The sequence below is a fragment of the Solea senegalensis genome, linkage group LG7 (assembly GCF_019176455.1).
Source record: "Solea senegalensis isolate Sse05_10M linkage group LG7, IFAPA_SoseM_1, whole genome shotgun sequence".
Taxonomy (NCBI): Eukaryota; Metazoa; Chordata; class Actinopteri; order Pleuronectiformes; family Soleidae; genus Solea; species Solea senegalensis.
The window spans coordinates 20,951,121-20,972,961 of record NC_058027.1 but is presented as its reverse complement, the minus strand read 5'-3'; the positions used below and the strand labels follow the sequence as shown (position 1 = coordinate 20,972,961).

The 21,841-nt window shown below is 40.3% G+C and overlaps 1 protein-coding gene across 1 annotated transcript in view; it reads right to left on the bottom strand.

Moving 5' to 3' along the window:
* Window positions 1-1,143: 1,143 nt before the first annotated feature.
* Window positions 1,144-21,841, bottom strand: part of smyd3 (SET and MYND domain containing 3) — a 59,597-nt gene continuing 38,899 nt past the window's right edge. Inside the window, exons 6-12 of the mRNA XM_044029539.1 lie at window positions 14,589-14,656; window positions 10,655-10,757; window positions 9,524-9,634; window positions 8,151-8,238; window positions 7,346-7,520; window positions 1,597-1,705; window positions 1,144-1,518 (exon numbers count right to left, since the gene is read on the bottom strand). Coding sequence (XP_043885474.1) covers window positions 1,417-1,518; window positions 1,597-1,705; window positions 7,346-7,520; window positions 8,151-8,238; window positions 9,524-9,634; window positions 10,655-10,757; window positions 14,589-14,656 — 756 coding nt within the window. The 3' untranslated portion in view covers window positions 1,144-1,416. The remainder of the gene's footprint in view (window positions 1,519-1,596; window positions 1,706-7,345; window positions 7,521-8,150; window positions 8,239-9,523; window positions 9,635-10,654; window positions 10,758-14,588; window positions 14,657-21,841) is intronic.

The window sequence follows — 21,841 nt, the reverse complement described above, 5'->3', positions numbered from 1 at the left end:
TTTTATGTTGAAGATTGATTGCACGGCGCATTAGAGAAACGACAGCATTCACACTTTTATATATCTCCCATAAGTCTTGCTTTCACTACTTTATCATCTTGTCTGCCAGAATGCAATTTCCCCCAACATGACAACCAGTGACAATTAGATTTATGGCACAAATGAAAAACATTACTTTGTATTTTAAACAAGGAAGGTATCCGCAGGGATGGTGAGGCGGCTGACAAAATAGGAATACATAATATTTCTACATTTTGGCCGACTGTTTTCCTTTTTGTCACGTGTCTTATTAGAAATAGCAGGTGGTAGAGCAGCTTCACAACAGACAGGAAGAAAGGAGAGTGAAGAAGAGTGCTGCTGCTTTTACTGCTGCCTCTTTTGGAATGATTCTGTCACCTAAGTAAAACCAAACACAGCTTTTCAATCATTAAAGTCACAAAATAACACATTTTAAAACTTACTGATGGAGAGAGCAGTGGATCAACCAATCGTATGTCAAATTTGCTGACATTCAGCTTCCAGTGATAAAGGCTGTATAACTGCAAGATAGAATAGAGTGTCTCATATTACACACTGTCTATACTGTTAAACAAACTTAACCATGTACACCATTGTGACATGACTGTGATATTTCATTTAAGAACTAACATGGAACAGTTGGATAATCTGGGGTGGATGAAGGATTGTGCAGGTCTGTTGCAGAACTGAGCGTTAAAAAGTGTCACAAAAGCAAAACTTATTTGTGTTCTTTAACATTATGTTAGTGTAATCCTTCCATAAACTATCGTAACACACACACACACACACACACACACACACACACAGTTTGTGCTCTTAGAGGAAGTGCTGTCATCAGTTTTCAAATGGTAGAATTTCGGGATTAACATGGGGAAGTAAGTGCATGTGTGCGTGTGTGTGTGTGTGTGCGTACATGTCTTTCTATTGTTGTTTCAGGGTCGGTTAGGTCAGAGTAAAGGGCTACGGAATGCATTATTTCACTGAGCGTCATCACAACTCTGTATATGTGTGTGTGTGTGTGTGTGTCAGAGAGAGACAGACAGACCTACAAGCACATCCCATCACAGAGGCACCCTGGCTTTCACTCCGCAGTCACATACTGAGAATGACACACAAAAACAGGGATTAACACGGGAAGTATGTGTAATGAATATGTACAGAGAACGGATACAAGTTTAGAAAACACGCACACACACAGATTGCAAAATCCACTTCAAGAAGAGAAGCATAAAAACTGATGACAAACAAAAAATGCAAAGGTTTAATGTGACAAAAGCTGTTTTTTTTTCATTTATATTTCTCAGAAATATGTTCATTCAATCACGTTAATTAGCAACTTCAGAGAACGAGGACAGTAAAGTAAAGCAGAGCAGTATTTTTGTGTCGGTGACGGCTCGATTACAGCTGATCCAGCTCTGTGCGACACTCTTCCATCTTCATCAACAAGTCGGTGGTTAACGGGTGACCTTCACCATGGGTGAACTTTACGATCTGAAAGGCCTGTGAAAGACGAGGAAACATCACACATTTACTGAGCGTCTTAGCTGTTGACAGCAACACTGGACAAAACCACCACACCTGTTTGAACGTGTCCAAAGCATCGTCGATGTGTTCCAGGTAATGCTGCAGCTTTCCGACTCTCACCAGCTGGACTCCGTGGACTGGATGAGGATCAGGGAAGTATTGTCTTTACAATGGAAGAGAGAGAAAGTTAAGAGAAAATCAGATTCTTCCAACATCTCTCTCTCTCTCTCTGTGTCTTCTTTTGACAGACTGTGTAAATCAACATTTCAGGGATAGATTTTCACCAAACATGATTCACTTAGATGATTCACTTTTGACCTGAAAGAAAAATGTTGACGCGAATAAAAGGACTAGTTACAAAAGTTTACAAAACTGAAGACCTGACACAACTGAGACCATAAAAAAGTTTACTCATGGTATAAATCAAATGCTAATTTTTGCCACCTGATGGCAGTCGGAGACGAAACACGTTTCAGACACTTCCAAATCAGCTTCACCTTCCAAACCTGGAGTTTCTGTCAATTTCTGATACACAGTCTATGGGATTAACCATTGATTCTTCATCATATGGAATGACTTGCTTCTTGATAATGTCAACAATAATTCTCAATGACGACAGTTCCTGACCCACAAAAAACTGAAAGCACACATGTAAATGGTTCTGCATTGACACTAAATGGCCTTTATACTAATAACACAAACACACTACATAAAAAAAACATAAACACACATGCTGTGAAGTTCAAACACACACGTGTCACCCCGTTCATACAAATAAGTGGAACATTCCGGGTGCTATAAACATGAGAGCACACACCAGGGGATCTTAAGAAGCAGCTTTGTTGTAGGTAAACCTCAAAAAAAACCTCATTCATCCAACTCAGCTTGGCATTTATCCTCTTTTCTTCCTCTCTCTCATAATCTCTCTTTTATCACTTCCTCTGCTCCACTCCTACCTGTTTACGTTTGCATTTATTTATTTTTTTGCCAGGCTAAACACCAGGGATTAAAGTTGGTGATATCAGCCGATCAGTCAGTCAGGCGTCGTCTCTCCTTTCTAATTTGTCTTTCTCTGGCCTTTGAATTCTTCCCTGTGTTTCCGGTTTGCTCTTGTTTACACATGGTTGTTTATTAATAGCACGCACCCACTGTAAGATGGCATTAGACGCTCAGTGCGAGGCACAAACCAATCTCCGTTTCCATCCTCTCACCTCGTCTAAATGTCTTGTCTCGTGCAGTTACTCTCTCTGACAAACACAAAGAGCTGTAAGTAAACACAGAATACACATGAATACACAATCAGCGCTGGACTGATGTCTGAGAATGCACCAACACCAAGATAAGGTCAAATTGAATCCACTTCACCCGTCAAGTGTGCACAGGCAAACGAGGGGGCTCGATATGCTCTCAATCCAATAAACTGGGAGCAGAGCCTGCACTGCATCTGTGAGCAACACTGTAATTATTTTCTTTATGAACTAAAAACACTTTTTTCCCCTTTCTTATACTGATTCAGATCATTTAACTAATACCATAGCTACCGATCCGTTATTGGTATCGTGGACCACGTATCGCGCAAGTTACCCTGTGATTCCCACACATAATTATTATACCTGGCTCAAAACACACAGTGAGTAATTGCTGCCACTACAGGTTTGTTTTGATAACTTCAGGAAGCAGCGTGGGATTGTGGGAATTATAGTCTTGTTGTTTTTCTTTGGTTCCTTGATTTGTTCCTCATTTTATCTGCGTTTGTGCCTCTGAGCTCTGACAGCAGAACATGCAGCAAACAGCAAAGAGCAGTCATGATCCATTAGTGACAAATACACATAATAAAGGTAAAGAATATTTCCTTCCTCACTCTAGCGTTCCACAGGAGGTTATAGCAGAGGCGGTAAACCTCATGAATATTATGTATTCCTATGGGTTTAAAGAGTGTGGGGAATGTAAATACACTACTATATAAAACATAAGTTTCATCATTTTGGGATATTTTAATGTAGAAATATTACATGAGAGAACTTATCTAGTCTGAGAGTGTTTACAGAAGAACAACATCTATAGGAATGTGTGTGTCTGCAGGCACTCCTGTTTCCACCCAATGCTTTTATGTCTCGAATGGATGGATGGAGTATAAAACAAAAGGATTTTCACTTTTTAATTGAAAAGAAAAAGGTCGTCTGAATCGAGTGAAATCCAAGTTAATTAATTAACTTGTAGCGATGAGTAATTTAAACCTCTCTGGCTTGGTTGATCATTTTCGGGCCGTTGTCTCTCATTTAGCAGCTCATTTGTTCATACCTTAGAGCCTAACTGAGATACAGAGGTGGCCCCTAATTCTGTGGTTAAAATGGAATCATTCAACAGAAAGTTCAAACACTAACTCAACAACATTAGTCCTCCATGAATAATAACAAGTTACAATATTGATTTAATTATCAGGCCGCTGATTAAAGTAGCTGCAACATGCAAGCACTCGCATCTAGACCACACACCAATTATATTTCCTCTTTACACCTAAAATTGCACACAGCCATTAAAATAATTTCATTAACTTGCCGTCTCCTGGCATCCTACCTCCTTCTTCCCCCAGAGAGTTAAGCGAAGAGAAATACAGATGAGCCCTACGTAGCTATTTACAAAGCCATAGCCCTCAGCTATAAGTAGGGGAGGTAGCATGAAGGAAAAATTAATAGTTGTGGAAAAAGCGTAACATTTCAAGACAAATGCTGTGAAACTAATGAGGACCTTGTTTTGGAACAAAAGATCCACAGCCTGCTGTTTCGCGAGGAGCCGACATGGATTATTTTACCATGTACAAAACCGAGGAAGGGGAACGAAAACAAGGAGGAGAGATTAGTATTTGCCTTAATTGTATTTTGTTGTCTGTCAAGTGCAACCGTTAAGCTCAGCACCACCACCATTAAGCAAATGCAATCACCCCTGTGTATGTCACTGTATAACATTTAAAGATATAAATGATATTACTGAGCCCTCTTTGCAGAGACGTGCTGGTTTCAGTCCAATAAAACATGCTTGCTTACACTAGAGAAGAGTCTTCTAACCACCAAGCAAAATCCTCCACTTACTTAAAGAATAGCTTTTTCATTATGCCTCATCCCGAGTTTTATATATCAACCAAGCGGGGGTTGCTCCCATTTACACTATTCTACAAAAAAATTAAATTAAACTAAGACTGGAGAGAAACCTGACAGTTTTCTGGAGAAAGTCAAATAGTGCACAGCGAAGTTAATCCTTGCTGGTGCAGAAGAGAAAGGCTATAAAATGGAGATAAACGTCCCATATCACATCTCTGATCCACAGATCCTTAAACCACTGATCCACACCTGCTAACATGAGCACTGACGACAGCTGACAGTGCAGACAGTTGAGAACTGCAATCAGGCTCTGAATGCCAGCACATGAACGACCAACAAACTGGTGGCTGGTGCTTTAAGACGTCAGAGGAAGTGCTACACTAAATCTTTGCAGTAGTCAAGTGTCGGCCCAGCATGATGCCACCCGCTTTGATTAGCAGCATCTAGTGGTTTTTTTTTAATGAATCCAGAGGATCCTCACAGGATGTAGATGAGAGAGGAAGTGAGGAGCGGGTGTTACAGAGAGTGTGGGGACAGGCAGGTCACCTTGGGTGCCACCTAAAGCATAACCAGCTTTATCACCTGTTTGACTCTAAATGGGGGCCATAATTTACAAAATGGACATCGTGTTGTATTGAAGGGGACTTGAAACTAGTGATTGAGATGATAAATTCCACAGGAAAATGTTTATTAAGGCTATAAATCAAGAGAGACGTAGACTCACTTTCTCATCGACTTACATGCAAAACCAATGAATTCGCCGATTAGCCTATTTTAACCAGGTTAGTCCTGTAGAGTTAAGATCAAGTGAAACCTGGCCAGTACTGCACCGTTACAGTAAAAGTCAGAACATATAGATTAACTATATTAATATTGAGGCAAATTAAACAGTTGCACACACAACCTGGACTCTAAAACTTAAGCCAGCGCTTTAACTTGTTCAGGATTAGTTTTTTTCCCGGTTCAGTTTGAACTTTCTGAACAACAGTGATGACCAATTCACTTTAGAGCAGAACACACTGGTCAGTAGAAGAACCACAGTTTGTAAATAAATAATGTCAAATGTTCACCTCAAGCTGCAGTACATCATTTTTTGGTAAAATTTAATCAGTATTGTGTGAATTTATTTGAAATTTAAAAGACATACTTCCACATTGGCTGCTCTTTCCAGACCAGAAACTGTGTCCAGTTTTTCTTTCTATGGCCATGCCATTTTATCTTGCTGTGTCAGGCATTTCCCAGAATTCCTGTTATCTTTTATCAGATCAGGGAATCAACAGTGATGAAACAATGCCGAGGATTTTGGGCACCGACCACACACTAGGATGCCCCTGGCTCATTTCTGATGAAGGGCCTTTGTTGCATGTCGACATTTCAAAGGACCGAAACGCCTCGACAATACTTTGCATTTCATGTGGTGCCATGAGCAGGTTCACACAGCCTGACACTGTGGCCACACTTCACTGGTCTCCTGAGGACACAGTTGATGCAGAAACAGACTCTTTTTCTCCAAAAAAAAACCTAGAGAGATTAGTCTTGGCTCGTTTATTCAGCGGGAATAACAAAAAAAGCCAAAAACATAAATCACTGATGCTGTGCAGCTCTGGAAAACGTTCAGTCCCCTACAACACACACATATATCTACATGATTTCATGAATCCATTAACGTGCGTTCATGTGTGAGCATAATTGTAGCGGTAAAATATGTTCAGCCTGACGCTAGAGTAGGTGCAGGGAAAAGGTCCCTCTATACATCAGGAGCCGAGTAGTGAAACTGACAAATAAGAGCAGCAGAGAGAGAGAGAGAGAGAGAAGAAAGGAATAAAGAATGAGGGGAAGGACGGGAGAAAAGAGACAGAGAGAACTCCTGCAGCTATCTTACTTCTTTCTGAAGAGCCCAGAGGAAGATAGCGGATGAATATGGAGGAACCTCCTCCCACTCTCTTACTAGTTTCTCCTCAACAATTTGGTCTCTCCTTCTCTTTGATTCTCTCTTCATTGTTGTCTCCTCCATCACTGAGCTTCAGCGCAGTGCATTTCTCCACATTTCCCTCATTTCACTTTTCACTGCTTTCCCGTTTCATACAACCTCCTCGAACTCTTATTTTAATCTGTCATCCCTCCGCTCTTCTCTGTCAGGTTGTTGATGACCATTCACCCCACTCTCTACCGCTCCTCCCTCCATTTTCTTTTATCTCCTCCACAACTCCCCCGAAACCCTCACACCCTTTCCTCACCTTGGTTTTCGCCTCAGTTTCCTTGACACATTTTTCTCTCTTTTTTTTTCTTTCTTTCAACTGACACCAAACTCTCACCCTCCTTCTAATCATCACCATCTCTCTCTTTCTGTTGCTCCGTGGCTAGTTAATTATTGATAAGCTGTGTTGCTGCTTCCCATACATATGTTGCCAGTGTTTGTGTGTATGCTCCTTGACCAACAGAGCTCCTTCCCACCATCTCTTTCTCTCTCACTCTCCCTCAGTTGCGTTTTCCTTAAGCATCACAACACATTTGAACAACAACAGAACCATTATTAATAATCGGATGTCCTTTCAAGTTCAAAACAAATAACAACACATATTTAATGTGACATTTAACTCAGTAAGATGCTCAGCAATAATAGCACAATTTAAGATGATGTTTAAATGACGTGAGGGTTTCAATAAAATGCAATTGCAGTCTATAAATAATATATTATTAATCACCTGTATACTGGAAGAGTCTTCTCTCCATATCCCAGAGCTTCCTCCCAGCGTCCCAGGTGAACACAGGCATCCAAAGCCATGTCTGTCATTCTGAGCTTGTAGAGATTTTCATCAGGTACGTCAACACCGACGGTTGATAACAAATGACTACAGCTTTTCAGCAGTGCTTCCCAATCTGGAGGCTCACTTAAGGATGACCAACGAAAGACATGTCTGATCTGCCAAGCCATGTCTGAGTTAACCTCTAAAAGTAAACATTAATTAACAAAGACAAACTTACTTTATACAACTCAGTGAAAAACACAAAAACATATGTAAAATCATATCATTGATGCACAGAAGAAAGAGAATGTTGTAATAAGACCTCATTAAATGAATCAATCGGATAATAAAATAATGTCGCTTTATTTTACGGGAGTGCCTTGGCCAGTAACCGATACCAATATTAACATTTTATTTTTGCCCAATATTTGGGCAAATATATCATTTTGTCAATTAGTCTCTTCTGTAATTGACATAATATTTCTCATAGATATGTCGGAAGGGTTCTAGCATAGAAGTGAAGGAGGCATTAGCTTTTTCAGCCTACTACTTTAGTCAGGAGTCATATGGGCGGATCTTGACATGTTTACCGATATCCGATTTAGCCAATAGCCAATTTCTGCCGATAATATTGTGCATCTCTAGTTATAAACAATACAATATTAACAGGGGTTGTTTTGTTAATGGAACAAAACAATCCCACAAAAAAGTAGCCCATGGATTATGAAACTTCAACTGGTGGATTCTGGATGTAAAAGGATACTGAACTCTGCTTTGTGTTCTTCCAGTTTGGGAAGAGCGTCCTTCAACAGACGCCATGTTGTTTCTTCACCAGAGAGCATGAGCCCGTCCTGGACAAAGAGGGAAAAAAAACAAAGAAGACACTTAAGCTGCTAACCCAGAAAACCTTCCCCGACATTTGTCATATATGCACTGCAAACTCAGGAGCAAGTCTGGATCCGACTGCATGTCTGAAAATGCATATGTGCACAACAATAACACCATCTCCTCAGTTTGTTGTCAACGGACATCTGGCATCATCATCTGAAGATTAAAGAGAAAGAAGGATGACTGCACGTGTGTGTGTATGTGTGTGTGTATATAGAAAAAAGGTGGACTGAATAAAGTGGTTGTCCCAGGGAATCAACCGAGTGCTTTCTTTTTCTGTCTCCCACACACAGACAGGTGCTGTTGTATTGAGTGTAACTAAGTGCAATATACAGGATATAGAGAACAAAGCATACGAATGAAGGCAGAGAAGAAAAAAAAAATCAGAGAGAGACAGTGAGATAGTGAGCGAAACTGGAGTGGAAGAAGATGGACGGAAAAGAAAACTGCAGCTGATAGACGGGATGATTTTTCTCATTTTCGGTACGCAACCAGACAGGAAGGGAGCAGGAGAGAGGGGTGAAGAGGTGGAGCGTGACAGAGTGACAGAGGAGGAAGAGGAGGAAAGCAGGAGATAAGGCAGACTGAGAGAGTGAAGGAAGCAAAGGAGGTAGCGTAGTAGAGTACACAATAACATGTTATGCACTGATAGACAGTGTAAGCAACGGTGGCATGGCAGAGGTGTGCGTGTGTGTTTGAACTTCTGGTTGAACGGTTTTGGGAAGGGAGGGAGGGAGGGAGGAAGGGAGGGAGGAAGGAAGGAAGGAAGGAAGGAAGGAAGGAAGGAAGGAAGGAAGGAAGGAAGGAAGGAAGGAAGGAAGAAACATACACCACTGAAGCAGAGACGAAGTTATCGTGTAGAGTGGGTCACGTTCCAAACTAAAGGTTGTGAGATAGGTTTCTGGCTCCTCTCAGCCTGAAACTGGGTGATAGATGTGTGGGAGGAAAAAAGGCCTGCAAATACCGTAGATTTCCTGTTTGAATCTGGTTGTTCTTTGAGTGGTCATCAACACAAGAATGTCACTATATACTGTAAATATAGTACATTAATCAAAAATGGTGGAAGAGAAAGTGCAGCTACATTCACAGCTCCACTACAGACCGTGACTTCCAGTGTCTTGTAAGTAGTATTTTCTCCACACTTTACACCAATCCTGGGTTTTAACACATATTATTATGTGCAATTTAAGAAAATTTAATTTGGTTTGAATTTTTGAGAATTTGAAAAAGCAATGGTATTAATCTTACTGTATCTTTAGAGTTGCATCTCTGGCAGCGGCAGGTAAAAAGGTACTGCTCCTCCAGTTGTCTCTGTCGATCCTCAGTCAGAGACAAGGTCTCGATGTAGCTTATGGTGAGCTGTAAAACAAACAATACACTGATCACACACAAACACTGACACCAGTGAAATGTTGTGGCACACTGGCGGACATCTTTGGCCTGTTTTCAAAAAGAGTTCATTCGGAACCATTTTGGTTAAATTTATTTTCATATGTCATATCTCTCTCTAACAGCTTGAGTAATTATAAAATAGAAATCTGCCACAGAAGTAAAAACACTGCCAACACTTAATTCTGCTACTTTAAAAAGTGATGTGTTTTTTTTAATTGTTTTACATGTGTTATTTCAATATTCATATATTGAAGTGATGTGGTTCAAGTATTCAAGGTACAATTCTCACCCAGAGGTGGAGAGGAAATTGGAGGCAAGTAATAGTGGGTGAATGCCAGGCTGCAAATTAAAAATCAAGTCTAGGGCTGAATGAGTGGGATAAAATATTTAAATGTGACTTTTCTAAACTATATTGGTTTTGTGATTTGAACTGAACAATATTTACTGTTTTAAAATTGGAAACACTGATCTTCTCCTCATTTACATCAAAAGCACAACAAGCACGTAAAGCATTTAAATGGCGTATAGCATGTATAGCATAGGTAATGCAAGTTTGGCTCAGAGACACGATCCTGTGTTTGTGTGGATGCATCTCATCAAATACAGCCAGAGGGATGATAAAGTATGGAAAATTGTAGAAATCACGTTTGGGTTGCACTGATATTTCACTTAGTGTTACTTATAATATCCTCTAACGCCATTAAATTCATTACACCATTAAAATTTATTATCATCTCGGACAGTAACTGCAGAGATGAGATGTACGTGGCTTTTAATATGGCTGGGCCTTAATAACACATCATTAAATGGCTCCTCCATCAATAACAATAGTGATTATAAAAAACATTCAGAACAATATTGCACATAAAAGAAACATGGACATAAAAGCAGAGGCTACTTGACAGTCATTAAAAAACTGTTGCTGCTGCTGCTGCTATAAATGTTGTGAAAATGCAGTGTGAGCATTTCTTTTTCTCACATTCATACCTCCTCCTTAGGTTTGATATCTTGAACGGCTCTGAGCTGCAGGTTTGTTCCCTCAAACACCATCACACAGTTGGGCCTGCATTCATGGTTTAACAGAGAGAGACTGAGAGAGAGAGAGAGAGAGAGAGCAAACAAAGCAAGGAGCAGGAGGACAGAGGAGAATTGAAGGGGAAAGAGGAGGTGATCAATGTGGAGGCCACAATGAGGCAAAGTCATGGAAGGTGGACAGTGAGTGGGAACAGGGAAGAGAGAGAGCACATATGGGGCAGGAGCAGACGAAGAAGAAAAGGAAGAAGAGGGAGGAGAATATGGTCATTAAAGAAATTATGATGTGTGTAAGGAACTCCTTAAACCATAGTGACTGGCAGATATTTAGTTTAAAGCTGCTGAAGGCAACACATCTTTGTCGCTACTGATCAATAAAAAAAAGCTACTTGCATTTCATAACAACAGCATGTCAACAATAAGAATACATGGCTTTTTCATATTTAAAGCAGCAGTGAATGTCAAAATGAATGAATAATTTAAGGAGAAATGCGTAACCTTTGTGGATTTCTGTTGCTGTTGATGTTATTGTTCCGCTTCTGTTTAGTCTTTGTGAACAAAAAAACGATGTAACATTAATTGTGGGCTGCATACTTCATGTGAAAACCGGATCTGTCAATCAGGACTATGAGCCCTGACGGTGGGAGTATTTGTGTGCGTACAGCAGCAGTGCAGCGGCAGACGGAACAAGAAGTGTTTATCCGTCAAAGTACTGAACAACTGGGGTTTTCTGAGCAGTACAATTCACTTCTGAGACGTTTCGTGGGCACATCGTTGTGTCTTTCAGTCGTTCTCCAACCTGTTTGCAGCTGTCTCACTTTAAAGGTGCAAAGTTGTGGTTGTCTCTGTCTGAACTGACATAAAACAAATCACTTCCTGAGTGTAGCATGTGTAAACGCCGCTATAATGTAAGAAACATTTGTTAATATTTAAAAGTAAACAGAGTTAAAACAGATTTAAATTTACAGACAAATCTTTTTTACACCAAATACAAGCAGATATCCAAATATTCAAAAATACACACTGTGGCCCAGTGATCTGGAGTCTTATCACATAACGACACACAGCTCCACATGTCACCACATGGCAGTGAGGGTAAACACAGATCACAGGAACTGCTGCTACAGTACGATATACTGATATTATTGGAATCGGGTTTCAGTGCCGAGGCCTAAATGTGATGTTATGCAGTAATGTTGTCATTGTGAGAAGGTAACCACACTCGTACACACTAGGATAAAACAACATTTATTTCTATCACAATAAATGTCACTCTTTGCTATCTATCTCTCAGTCTCTGCACACACGCACACACACACTTAAACAAATCAGGAAACAATGGATACTCCGCCTCCTCCTGAATCATTACACAGACTCTTTACTCTTCTTCTATATTCATAATCCTCCCACACACGTATTAATTCAGTATCACCACAGGTCTTTATTTTAAAAAAACCGAATAATGAACGTCATTAGTATATGATCTACAGCATACAGGTGCTATAACTTTAAGTGTGGCCAATATTTAATGTACAATGAAAAGAGAGTAAGCCTTAAAAATTAGAAGCATAATAAGCTCAGTCACCAAGATCACGTTGCTCACTTTATATCATTTATGTACATGTCTACAGACTTGCATATTAACATGACTGTGTGTTTTGGCGGTAATACTAACTTCCTGGTTATGGGCCAGTTTTGGCACAGCGAGTAACCTATGCTTCGGCAAAAAAAGCAACAAACACAACTATTGTTTTCCATAGTCTGCAGAACTCGCTGTTCTCATCGTTCTCGAAGTGATGCTGCGATTTCAAAACCTTTCTGACCTGTAAAAAAGTTCAAACCCATCTGCTGTCGCTGCACACATGGCAGGGAAAAAATACTGAAGAGGTTCATCTGTTTTTATGACCTCTGCTTTAACGATACTGTTGTTAATCGTATTCATGGAGCAAAAACAATGGGTGATAGCGATAAAGTCTCTCTCTTTCTGTGTGTGTGTGTGTGTTGAGACTTTGTAAAACCATCCCTTACCCTCTGGCTCTGTTCTTTAGTGGAGACGCTGCAGGTTGAATATAAACTAGAAATCAAACCCTCAACACACTGTTTTTTTTATCTGATGCAAGTAGCTCGTTAGCATACTAATGAGGTTAATTAACTAAACTACGTCTCACATTAACAATATCTGCTCGACTGACTGAGACTAAGTGCTGCTGGACATAAGGCAGGTTGAGGGTGAAATACTAAGCTTACATTTATCTGACATCCAATGAGAGAATGGTTTCAATTATTTTGTTTACGTCACAAGAAAAATTCAGTAGTTTACTGTAGTGAGAACTAAAAGATGAGGGTTAGACATCCAGGAGACAGAATGACTGAGGACGAGGTGGAGAAAGACAGGGGACAAAATTGGACAGAAAAAGACAAAAAGATAAAAAAATAGGATACCCCTTCATAAAACAGAGGGAAACTTACAAAAACTAGGGATAAAGAAAGAGAAGGCATGAGACAGAAAGGCAGAAAGGCAGACAGATAGAACATTGAGGTAGAGAAAGAAAAAGAGGAGGATGAGAGGATGGGACTGAGTGAAGGATGAGACAGGGAGGGCAGTAAACATTGCTCAGATGAGGAAAAGATGCGATTTGACACGAGGGAGAGACATGAACGTCTCCTGGAGTGAGATGGAGGTGTAGCCTCGCCACAGAAATCCCCCTCTGTTTAGCAAACCTAGGGTTGCTAGGCAACCCAAAATATGAATAGGCAGGGGACCATCCTGCGAACAGCCCCATCATTTATGGATGAGTTACGACAAAAATCGATCACGCTCACTCTCTCTCTCTCTCTCTCTCTCTCCCTCTCTCTCTCCCTCTCACACACACCAACACACGTACTAACACAGACAGGCATGGCTTTGTCAGGCTTTGGTAAAACCACAATGACCATCTGACATCTCAGCACCAGCCAGATTAACTGGCCAGGATACCTGCACACTATGTATTTGTGTGTGTGTGTGTGTGAGTGTGTGAGAGAGGGAGAGAGAGACACTAACAACATGTGCAACAACCAGACCAAATCCTACCCCTCACTCAGGATTTAGTGGTGGGATTACCACCGTGTTCATTCTAGTAGCTTTCACACCCGCACTGAGGTCATGGACTTGTCTGGAGGGCCTCCATGTGAGAAGCCAATTGTCCACAAAAGTTGCTTCAGGCAATTTCTAAAACTTTTCCTGCCAGGTCCCCCACTCAAATCACCAATGCCCAAATGAACTGATGTGAGAACGCAGCACCAAAAGCTTCAGATAATTCACAGTGAGCGAGTCTCCTGCTGCTCACGTCAGGCTCCACTGCTTGCCTGTGTGTTCTCAGACTGGTGTGAATGACAAGACAATCGCCGTGTGCATCATATGTGAAAGACAGACTCCTACAAAATGTCAGGACCTAATCGCAAAATGGCTTATGGGTATTTGATTTCTGCCAGAAGAAACCTCATATTTCCCTCTCACACATACACACACGCACTATTTAAGTTTCCTGTCAACATTCTTTTTTTTTTTTTCAGGTTTTTGCCTCGCAGCACAAATTGACTTCTCCCTTCTTCCTGGTACTTCAAAGACCTGCCAAGAGGAGAGGAACATTTGGGTGGGAGCTTCAAACGTAAAGATAAAGGATGGGTGGGGTTGGTCTACTCCACAGCTGCATCTACAGTTTGTGGCATTTGACAGAGAAGACACCATCCATCCATCTTCTACTGCTTTATCCTCCACATGAGGGTCGCTGGTGCAAATCCCGGCTTACATAGGCCGAAAGGCGGGGTGTCCAATTTCAGACAGGTCACAATAAACAAACAAAAACAATGTTTTATAGGTGTGTGTGTGTGTTCGCTTGTTTGTTACCTCGGATACAGCCCAACTCCAATCTCTTGCAGCTCTCCATCACAGATGGTGAAACAATTACACGTTACCTGACAAGGAGAAAAATATAAGGTTAAAAAAAGTGTGTGAGTGTGTGTGTGTGTGTGTGTGTGTGTGGAAGGGGGGATTTTTGCCTGAGGGAAACAAACACAAAACCTTTCATCATCTGCGTTGAACATTAAATTGTGAAAATCTCTGAGGCATCTGCAGAAAAAAAAACTACCCCAGCAGCTTTTTTTAATTGAAACACAACAGGCTTTGAGATAAAGAACATTAGGTTAAATGTGAAATTGGGGAAAACTTTCAGTTGAGAGTGATGACCAATGAACACTTCAGGTAGACTGGCATATAAGACTAGAATAGACCAGAATAGACTATACATATAAGATTCAGGAAGGTTTTACATTTTAAAAATGTAGTGTATACCTTTTAATTGTTAACTAAATGTGTGTTAGATTCAAACAAATCAGCTCCACACGTTTCTCAGTATAGTAGTGTTCAGATCCTGTGTCGCTCTGCAACAATGTAAGTGATTTGTTTTTAATGTCATTACAGACAAACAACAACAATAAAGTGAGACAGCTGCAAACAGGTTGGAATATGAGTGAAAACACAAGGACATGTGGCCATGCCGTGAATTCTGGAGGCAACAGAAGGTGAGACACAGCGAGATGTTTGCCATCCAGGACTAAAACTCATCAAAACGATTCAACTTAAATCTGCACTTCACACAATAAAAGTCTGTCCTCATGGGAAATGACTTTTTTTTTTTTTTTTACTAAACTCATTCACTGTGAAGCTGGGTGGGAAATGTAATTACACAAAGACAATGAATCACGGCTTCTTTCTCTCCCACACACTTTCTCACACTTCCTTGTTATTCAGTTGTTCTCACAGACATCCATCATCGGCACCATAAAACACGCATTAAAGTGCAGGAGACAGATACATCATACAATACAGTGATATGTTGACAATTAATAAGAGTACATCAAGGCAGATAACAGTTAAGTTGTTTAATGTGATTTCTTTAAAAGCATTTATCATCCCTGGCAGGAACACCATGGATGTTTGATGTTATGAGTCCACGCTCAAAGAGTTCCTTTTCCGTGAGAAATTTAAAACACTGTAGCAAGTTGTTATCGGAGACAAATGAGAGGGACACTATGTAAACATTTTACAACGAGATAAAGCAGAAAAAAAACATGCACGACACAGACACTGTTTTAAGTTTGCCAATATACCTTCATTTCTGTCTCATATGAAGTGTGGGAGGGGCTTAGGACAGAGGGCTCCCATCCCAAAATGTTGGTATTTAACAACCTGGACATGAGACTCACCAAACAACTCTGTCGGTGTCACTACCAGGAAGACTTGTCATCGTTTGACAACAGCAGGAACACAGAGATGGCCGTGCAGAGTGAGGACAGTTATTTGGGGAAAAGAGAAACTGTCTAAACAAACACTGGTGGGACACTTAGCTGGGTGTAATCTCTCTCTCTCTCTATCACACGCACGCAAACACATCAACTCTCTCAGGGGATAAGAACCAACCCACATCCTCAGAGGTGGCTGGTGGACGCCTTTTTCCAAACACACACACACACACACACACACACACACACACACACACTCCTGTACGTCTCATCTGACTCCACATTTTGACCCCCTCCTGACCCCTGCCCCCTCCCTCCCTTTCATACTGGGTCTTTCTTCCCCCAATCTTTTCTTTCAACCCCGACACAAACTCTGATTCCATCCACCGGAGAGCTTTCCCAACATGATAAATGAGAAGTGCACGCAGACAGACAGTTTCCCACTAAACACTGAACATGAACTGTTGCTGATGAGTATGTGCTGCTTATTAAACACTGTCTCTGGACAGTGGACATGTACAAGTCAAATGTACTGTATGCCCTTTGATGTAATGAAATGTTTTATATTGCTTTCAACAGGGTGTGTGGCTTCCTTGTAAATATGATACATAAAAACAAATAAATGATGCATCCTTTCGCAATACTCTGAGATATTATAGACGGCACTCGACGTACATACGCCTGATGTTTTTCATTTTCATTTAATTGCAGGTGCAGAAAAATCTGTATCGTCCTGCAAATGAACACACAGACATACATAACATAGAAATGACACAGAAGACGTAACTTTCGGTAAAAACTTAATCAATTGATTTTTAAGACAAATTCCACAAAATGGTTGTAGCTTCTCAAACATCAGTATAATTACAGCTTCTCCTGAACTAAAACAGAGCAACATGCTAAGAACATTTAAATGGATATTATTTACCATTCATTTCTTGGAGAAAATAGGCAGAAAAAGTGTGTTCTTAGTGAATCTGTCTCCATGAACTCAAGTCTGCTTTGGAGAAGTTATGACTCCACTACAGCATGAGCACAGCTGGGGCGAACAAATGATCCATCAGTCACCATGGTGATGACGTTCCTTCCTAAGAGCCTTACTTAAGCTTAACTGTATATTTATAACCTCCCCATTCATAAAGAGAGCACGGCTGTGAGTATTAGTTAATGCAAGGTAGCACAGTCACAGCTAGCCAGCTAATGGAATAGTTCAAGTATCACTTAGTCTTGTTTCATGAAAGAGAGAAGAATGGACCAGTAATGCAGGTACTGTACTGGTGGTGGTAAAAGGATTTGGATGAATGTCCATAAGCGTTGGGTAATGCCACAAAGAATTAAATCCCTAATACAAAAGGCCAAAATTAAACATAGGCTGAGAAGTTTGGCTACTTTATGTTGAATGGAGCCAGCTGAGGCAGTTTAAGTGTCTGTTTAGTGTCAGGGTGTCTTCTGCAGGAGGTTTTCATGGCTCCCCCAACGGGACATCCCCCAGGCACATCTTATCTTATCTTATCTTATGCAGGGGGAATGGATGTATGGAACACACTGGCTAACATGTTGTCTCTGCAGCTTGGGCTTGGAAAAGCAGAGGAAAAGGATGTAATGATGGACAAAGAGATCGATGGATGGATGGATGGATGGATGGATCACACACATGATGTAATAGAAAAGCGTGAATTTCAGTCTCCACGACTTTTCCTCACACTGGTGCAGAAAATGTCCCTGCATCTATTAATTCTTCTGCTCATTAATTTAATTTAAACATTTTTTTGTGGGTGGGGAAATTGCATAAATCTTTCTGCCTGTTAGTCACAGTATTGTCTGATGGTTATATGTGGATGAACTGTGAGGGAAAATGAGTGAAGGGTGTGAGCAGCCAGTGAAGTGGAAAATGAAAATGAGATCAAAAGCACACACTGTATCCAAACTGCCATCTTCTGCTCCGATTAAAACACAAATGACTGCAATTCTTCAAGCTAATGGTACATTTTAGACTTAATACTGGAGCGCTCCTGGAAAAGCGAAATGTTGTGAAATCCACGGGCCGATACAATTTCGATTCATTTCAAGCAGATAGCTGTTTCATTTGTGTTTTGTGGCAAGGACACAGAGAAATTGTCTACAAAAACGTCTTTCAGCCCATCACACATAAAATATATCAAAGTTTTAATCAAACTTTTAAAGATTAAGTCAAAGAAAATGTGCATTTATGTCTGTTTTCACCTAAAGCTAATATTGGATGTTAGTTCGTCAAGATAAGAAGTACAGTAGGTTGCACCAAATATAAGATGAACGTCACCACAGAAGAAGGCAACGGTTGATTACATAAATAAAGAGCAACAATAGCAGTTGATATCACATGTTCTGTTGATGCATCCATCTACTACTATAGTAATATTTCCTTCTTGCGCTCAGTAATGTTGTGGTTCCTCCTCTGCTGTATCTGCAGTTTCCACGACTTTTCCAGTGCAGCAAAATGTGGAAGTAGAAGTGATGTTTTAGTCACGTGACTTCTAAACATCCTCTTTTAATCATCATATTGACCTTTCAACACCTCTTTTACCATCCTGTCAGTGAAGATAGGATTTGGCATGCGCACTTCTCATGACCGTAACTCCTCAACCGCTTGTGATATGTAGAAAGTTCAAAAACTACCGGAAAGCAGAGAAATAGAGCTTTTTAAATAGAGATACACAGACAAGATTCACCAGCGTGTCACACGTTTGTGGCGTCAGCTTCTCAGTACTGTATTCCTAAACGGTCGAATAACTGCCAGATATCGAAAGTGAAAGTTATCTTGGAAAAAGGGGCAGAAGAACAAGAAGAACAACAATTCTATAGCCATAAAATCTAAATAAATCCAGGTGGCCTGAATACCAGATCCATTTCCACATCCATTCAGGTGTTCTTATGCGTAAATCAATAATATACTTAAAAACGGCCGGTGGAAACCCACGTCGAGTCCGTCTCTCTAATGTATCATTTGTTTCATATTTTAAACATCGGTAACTGAGCTGCGAGCGTGTGCAGGCTCTGACACTCACAGTGAACACATCATTATTGGTAAAACATCTTCGTTTTGGAAGTGATTAAACCAAAGCCATCAAGAGGAGAGAACCAGACACGGTCCTGTTAATCTGTTTGAAATATAATCTGAGCTACTGCACGACTACGTTGCGTTGACATTAAGTATTCATGCAGGGAGGGGCAGATGAAAATGATTCCAGTGACATTTTGGAAACATTTAGGGGCGGCACATTCCTAAAAGGCTGGGTGGGGGGGGGGATAGGGACAGTGGGGAGCGGGAGGTCCTGTCATCTCATATTGGACCAATTGGATTGGTTTACTTTGTCCTGTCATGTCAGCGCAAAAAACTTGTGACTGGATGGTTTATGTGTTTAATGTTCCTGGAACCACTTCAATTACTGTCAATCTGCTGGAAACTACAAAGGCCATCAGAAACAATCAAAGACCGCATCTGTGTGTGTGTGCGTGTGTGTGTGCTTGTGCGCGCATGATATGAATGCAGTATTAATGCTTTGATAAAGTATTTATGAGCTAATCATGGTTCTTTCATCTCTCAATAGACAGGCAGACAAACACAACTAGCGAGGAATTATGAACAAAATAATGAGGCTGAACATCATTGCTTTACCCATGTGCACTACACAGCTGCATTCACACACTTAAGTTAATTGTTATTAATAATATCTCTCTCTGTGTCTCCACTATCACTTTTACTTATGTTACCATCACAGTAAACATTACTTATTTCCAAACTGTGCACATTAACAGTGGTAATACAATAGTTTTGATGAACAATTAGATGTAGAAAAAGTTTGTTGTTAAATATTAGCTGTTTTTTCTCTCCAAAGCATTTTCGTACATTTCAGTAAGGCAATCAATTATGTTAGTTTCTATGACCTGAATCATGACATCGTTATTAAGATTGCACTTTGATTCCCAGTATAACATTTGATTTACGTGATTGAGCATCAGCACAAAAGATCAAAACCTACTATATTGTACTATACTATACTATACTATATACTGTATACTATACTACTACTATATTGTCATGAAAGGATGAGAATTGCATAGATTACCAAATAAATTGCCAACTATTTGTGAATATTTTCTAATTTCTTTGCTCTATATAACAAAGAGATCATTAAAAGTGAATCATTTTGGTTTGTGGCAACATTTGAGGGAATCATCATTTCGAGATTCGGGAAACATTGATCAGCATTTTCTGGACCAAACGACTAATTGATTAATCAAGAAAACAAGATATTATTTTACTATACATTCGCCCTACTATACTGTATTGGCATTTAACAGAAACCTGCCAATTCACGACTCTATTACAGCAAATACACCTCCAACAAAATGCTTTTGTCCACTTGCAAGACATCGACATGAGGCTTGACTGAACGAACATCATACAAATGTTTGCCTTCCACCACCCTGTCTTCCTAAAGCCAAGAGCAGAATTGTGTCAGCATGCTGGTGAAATGTGTACATATATATAATATGAAATGTGTACTTAATATATATATATATACACAACAGAAACTGCTTTTCCCAGATATTTCTCCAGCAGTCACTGGGGGCAGAGCAATGACGTAGGAGTTGAATCATTTCAAGGCTGAATTCAGCAAATAAAATGATTCCTTTCTTTGCCTGTTGCTTAGCAAAGGAGAGGCTGAGGCTGTCTGTGATGTGGATGAAATCCTCCTGAGGCTTGATCCGGCCCAGAGGCATGATGCTGAGCTAGTATGAATGATTTACATTGCTTACTGTGAGGTGCGTGTCGTTTTCATTTGTTGCTGCAGGTTTTCCTCTTAACGGTGAAATTAAGTCGAGGAATAAAAGGATTTGTGTAATGATTGCTGAGTTGGTTACGCATGGGGAGGCTTGTGAAGTTTCCTGATGGCAGTGTTTGGTTTCGAGTACAGATAAAAGAGTTTTAAATGTAGTGTTGTGAGAGTAGCTTGAATCTTGGGTTTCCGTGCAGTGCTGTTCTGAGAAAATGAGAGGAGGTATCAGGAATGTAGGAATCAGGAATTTAAATCATTCACTGATTTAAATACATGGGGAAAAATGTATTTCAATGAACCACTTCTCTTCCTGATTAGGATTGTAAAACACCCTGTGGACTGAGCTCTACATCCCCCTGCTTTATATGCAGGAAGAATAAAAAAAAATCTCTGTTTAAAATGCAGAGATTCCTCAAGAACGCTACGCTGACAACCAAGGAAAACCCTGTATGTGTCCTCAAACTCTGCGGACGAAAAAGCTCCGGTAAAAATCCACAACATTACTTTATGGCCTGAGGTGAGAACTTAAGTTACAGTGCAATATGGAGGTCGAGGCCCGACTAAATCAGTGTGCAACTCCCTCGCTGACAAGAAAGCTGACACTGCACCTGACTTTATTACCTTCACTACTATTCTGAGCCTGAGTGAATGTATTTGTTTTCCAGTGCCTGAGTGATACCAAAAAAAATGGTAGGCACTATTTCTGCCACCTGCTTATTCTTTTTAAAATAATTCTGAGAAACCTTTGTGGTTTCAGATCGAGAAAATCAACACCACCGGGTCCACTCCTCTGTTTTTTTTCCCTCCTTTCATTTCTATTCATCTCTTGATCGTTGGGTCAGGTTTAAATAAGAGATAATGACACAATATTTACAACACAGCAACAAAACAAACCTGACAACACAATGAGAGTGAATAAAGGAAAAAGGAAAGCTCATCCACTATAACAGCTCCTTATGTACAGATTTGACCCGAGAGCCGATTGTGACGTGATGTCTTTGACCTCTGATATTTTTGTACAATAAAAAAAAGAAGAAAG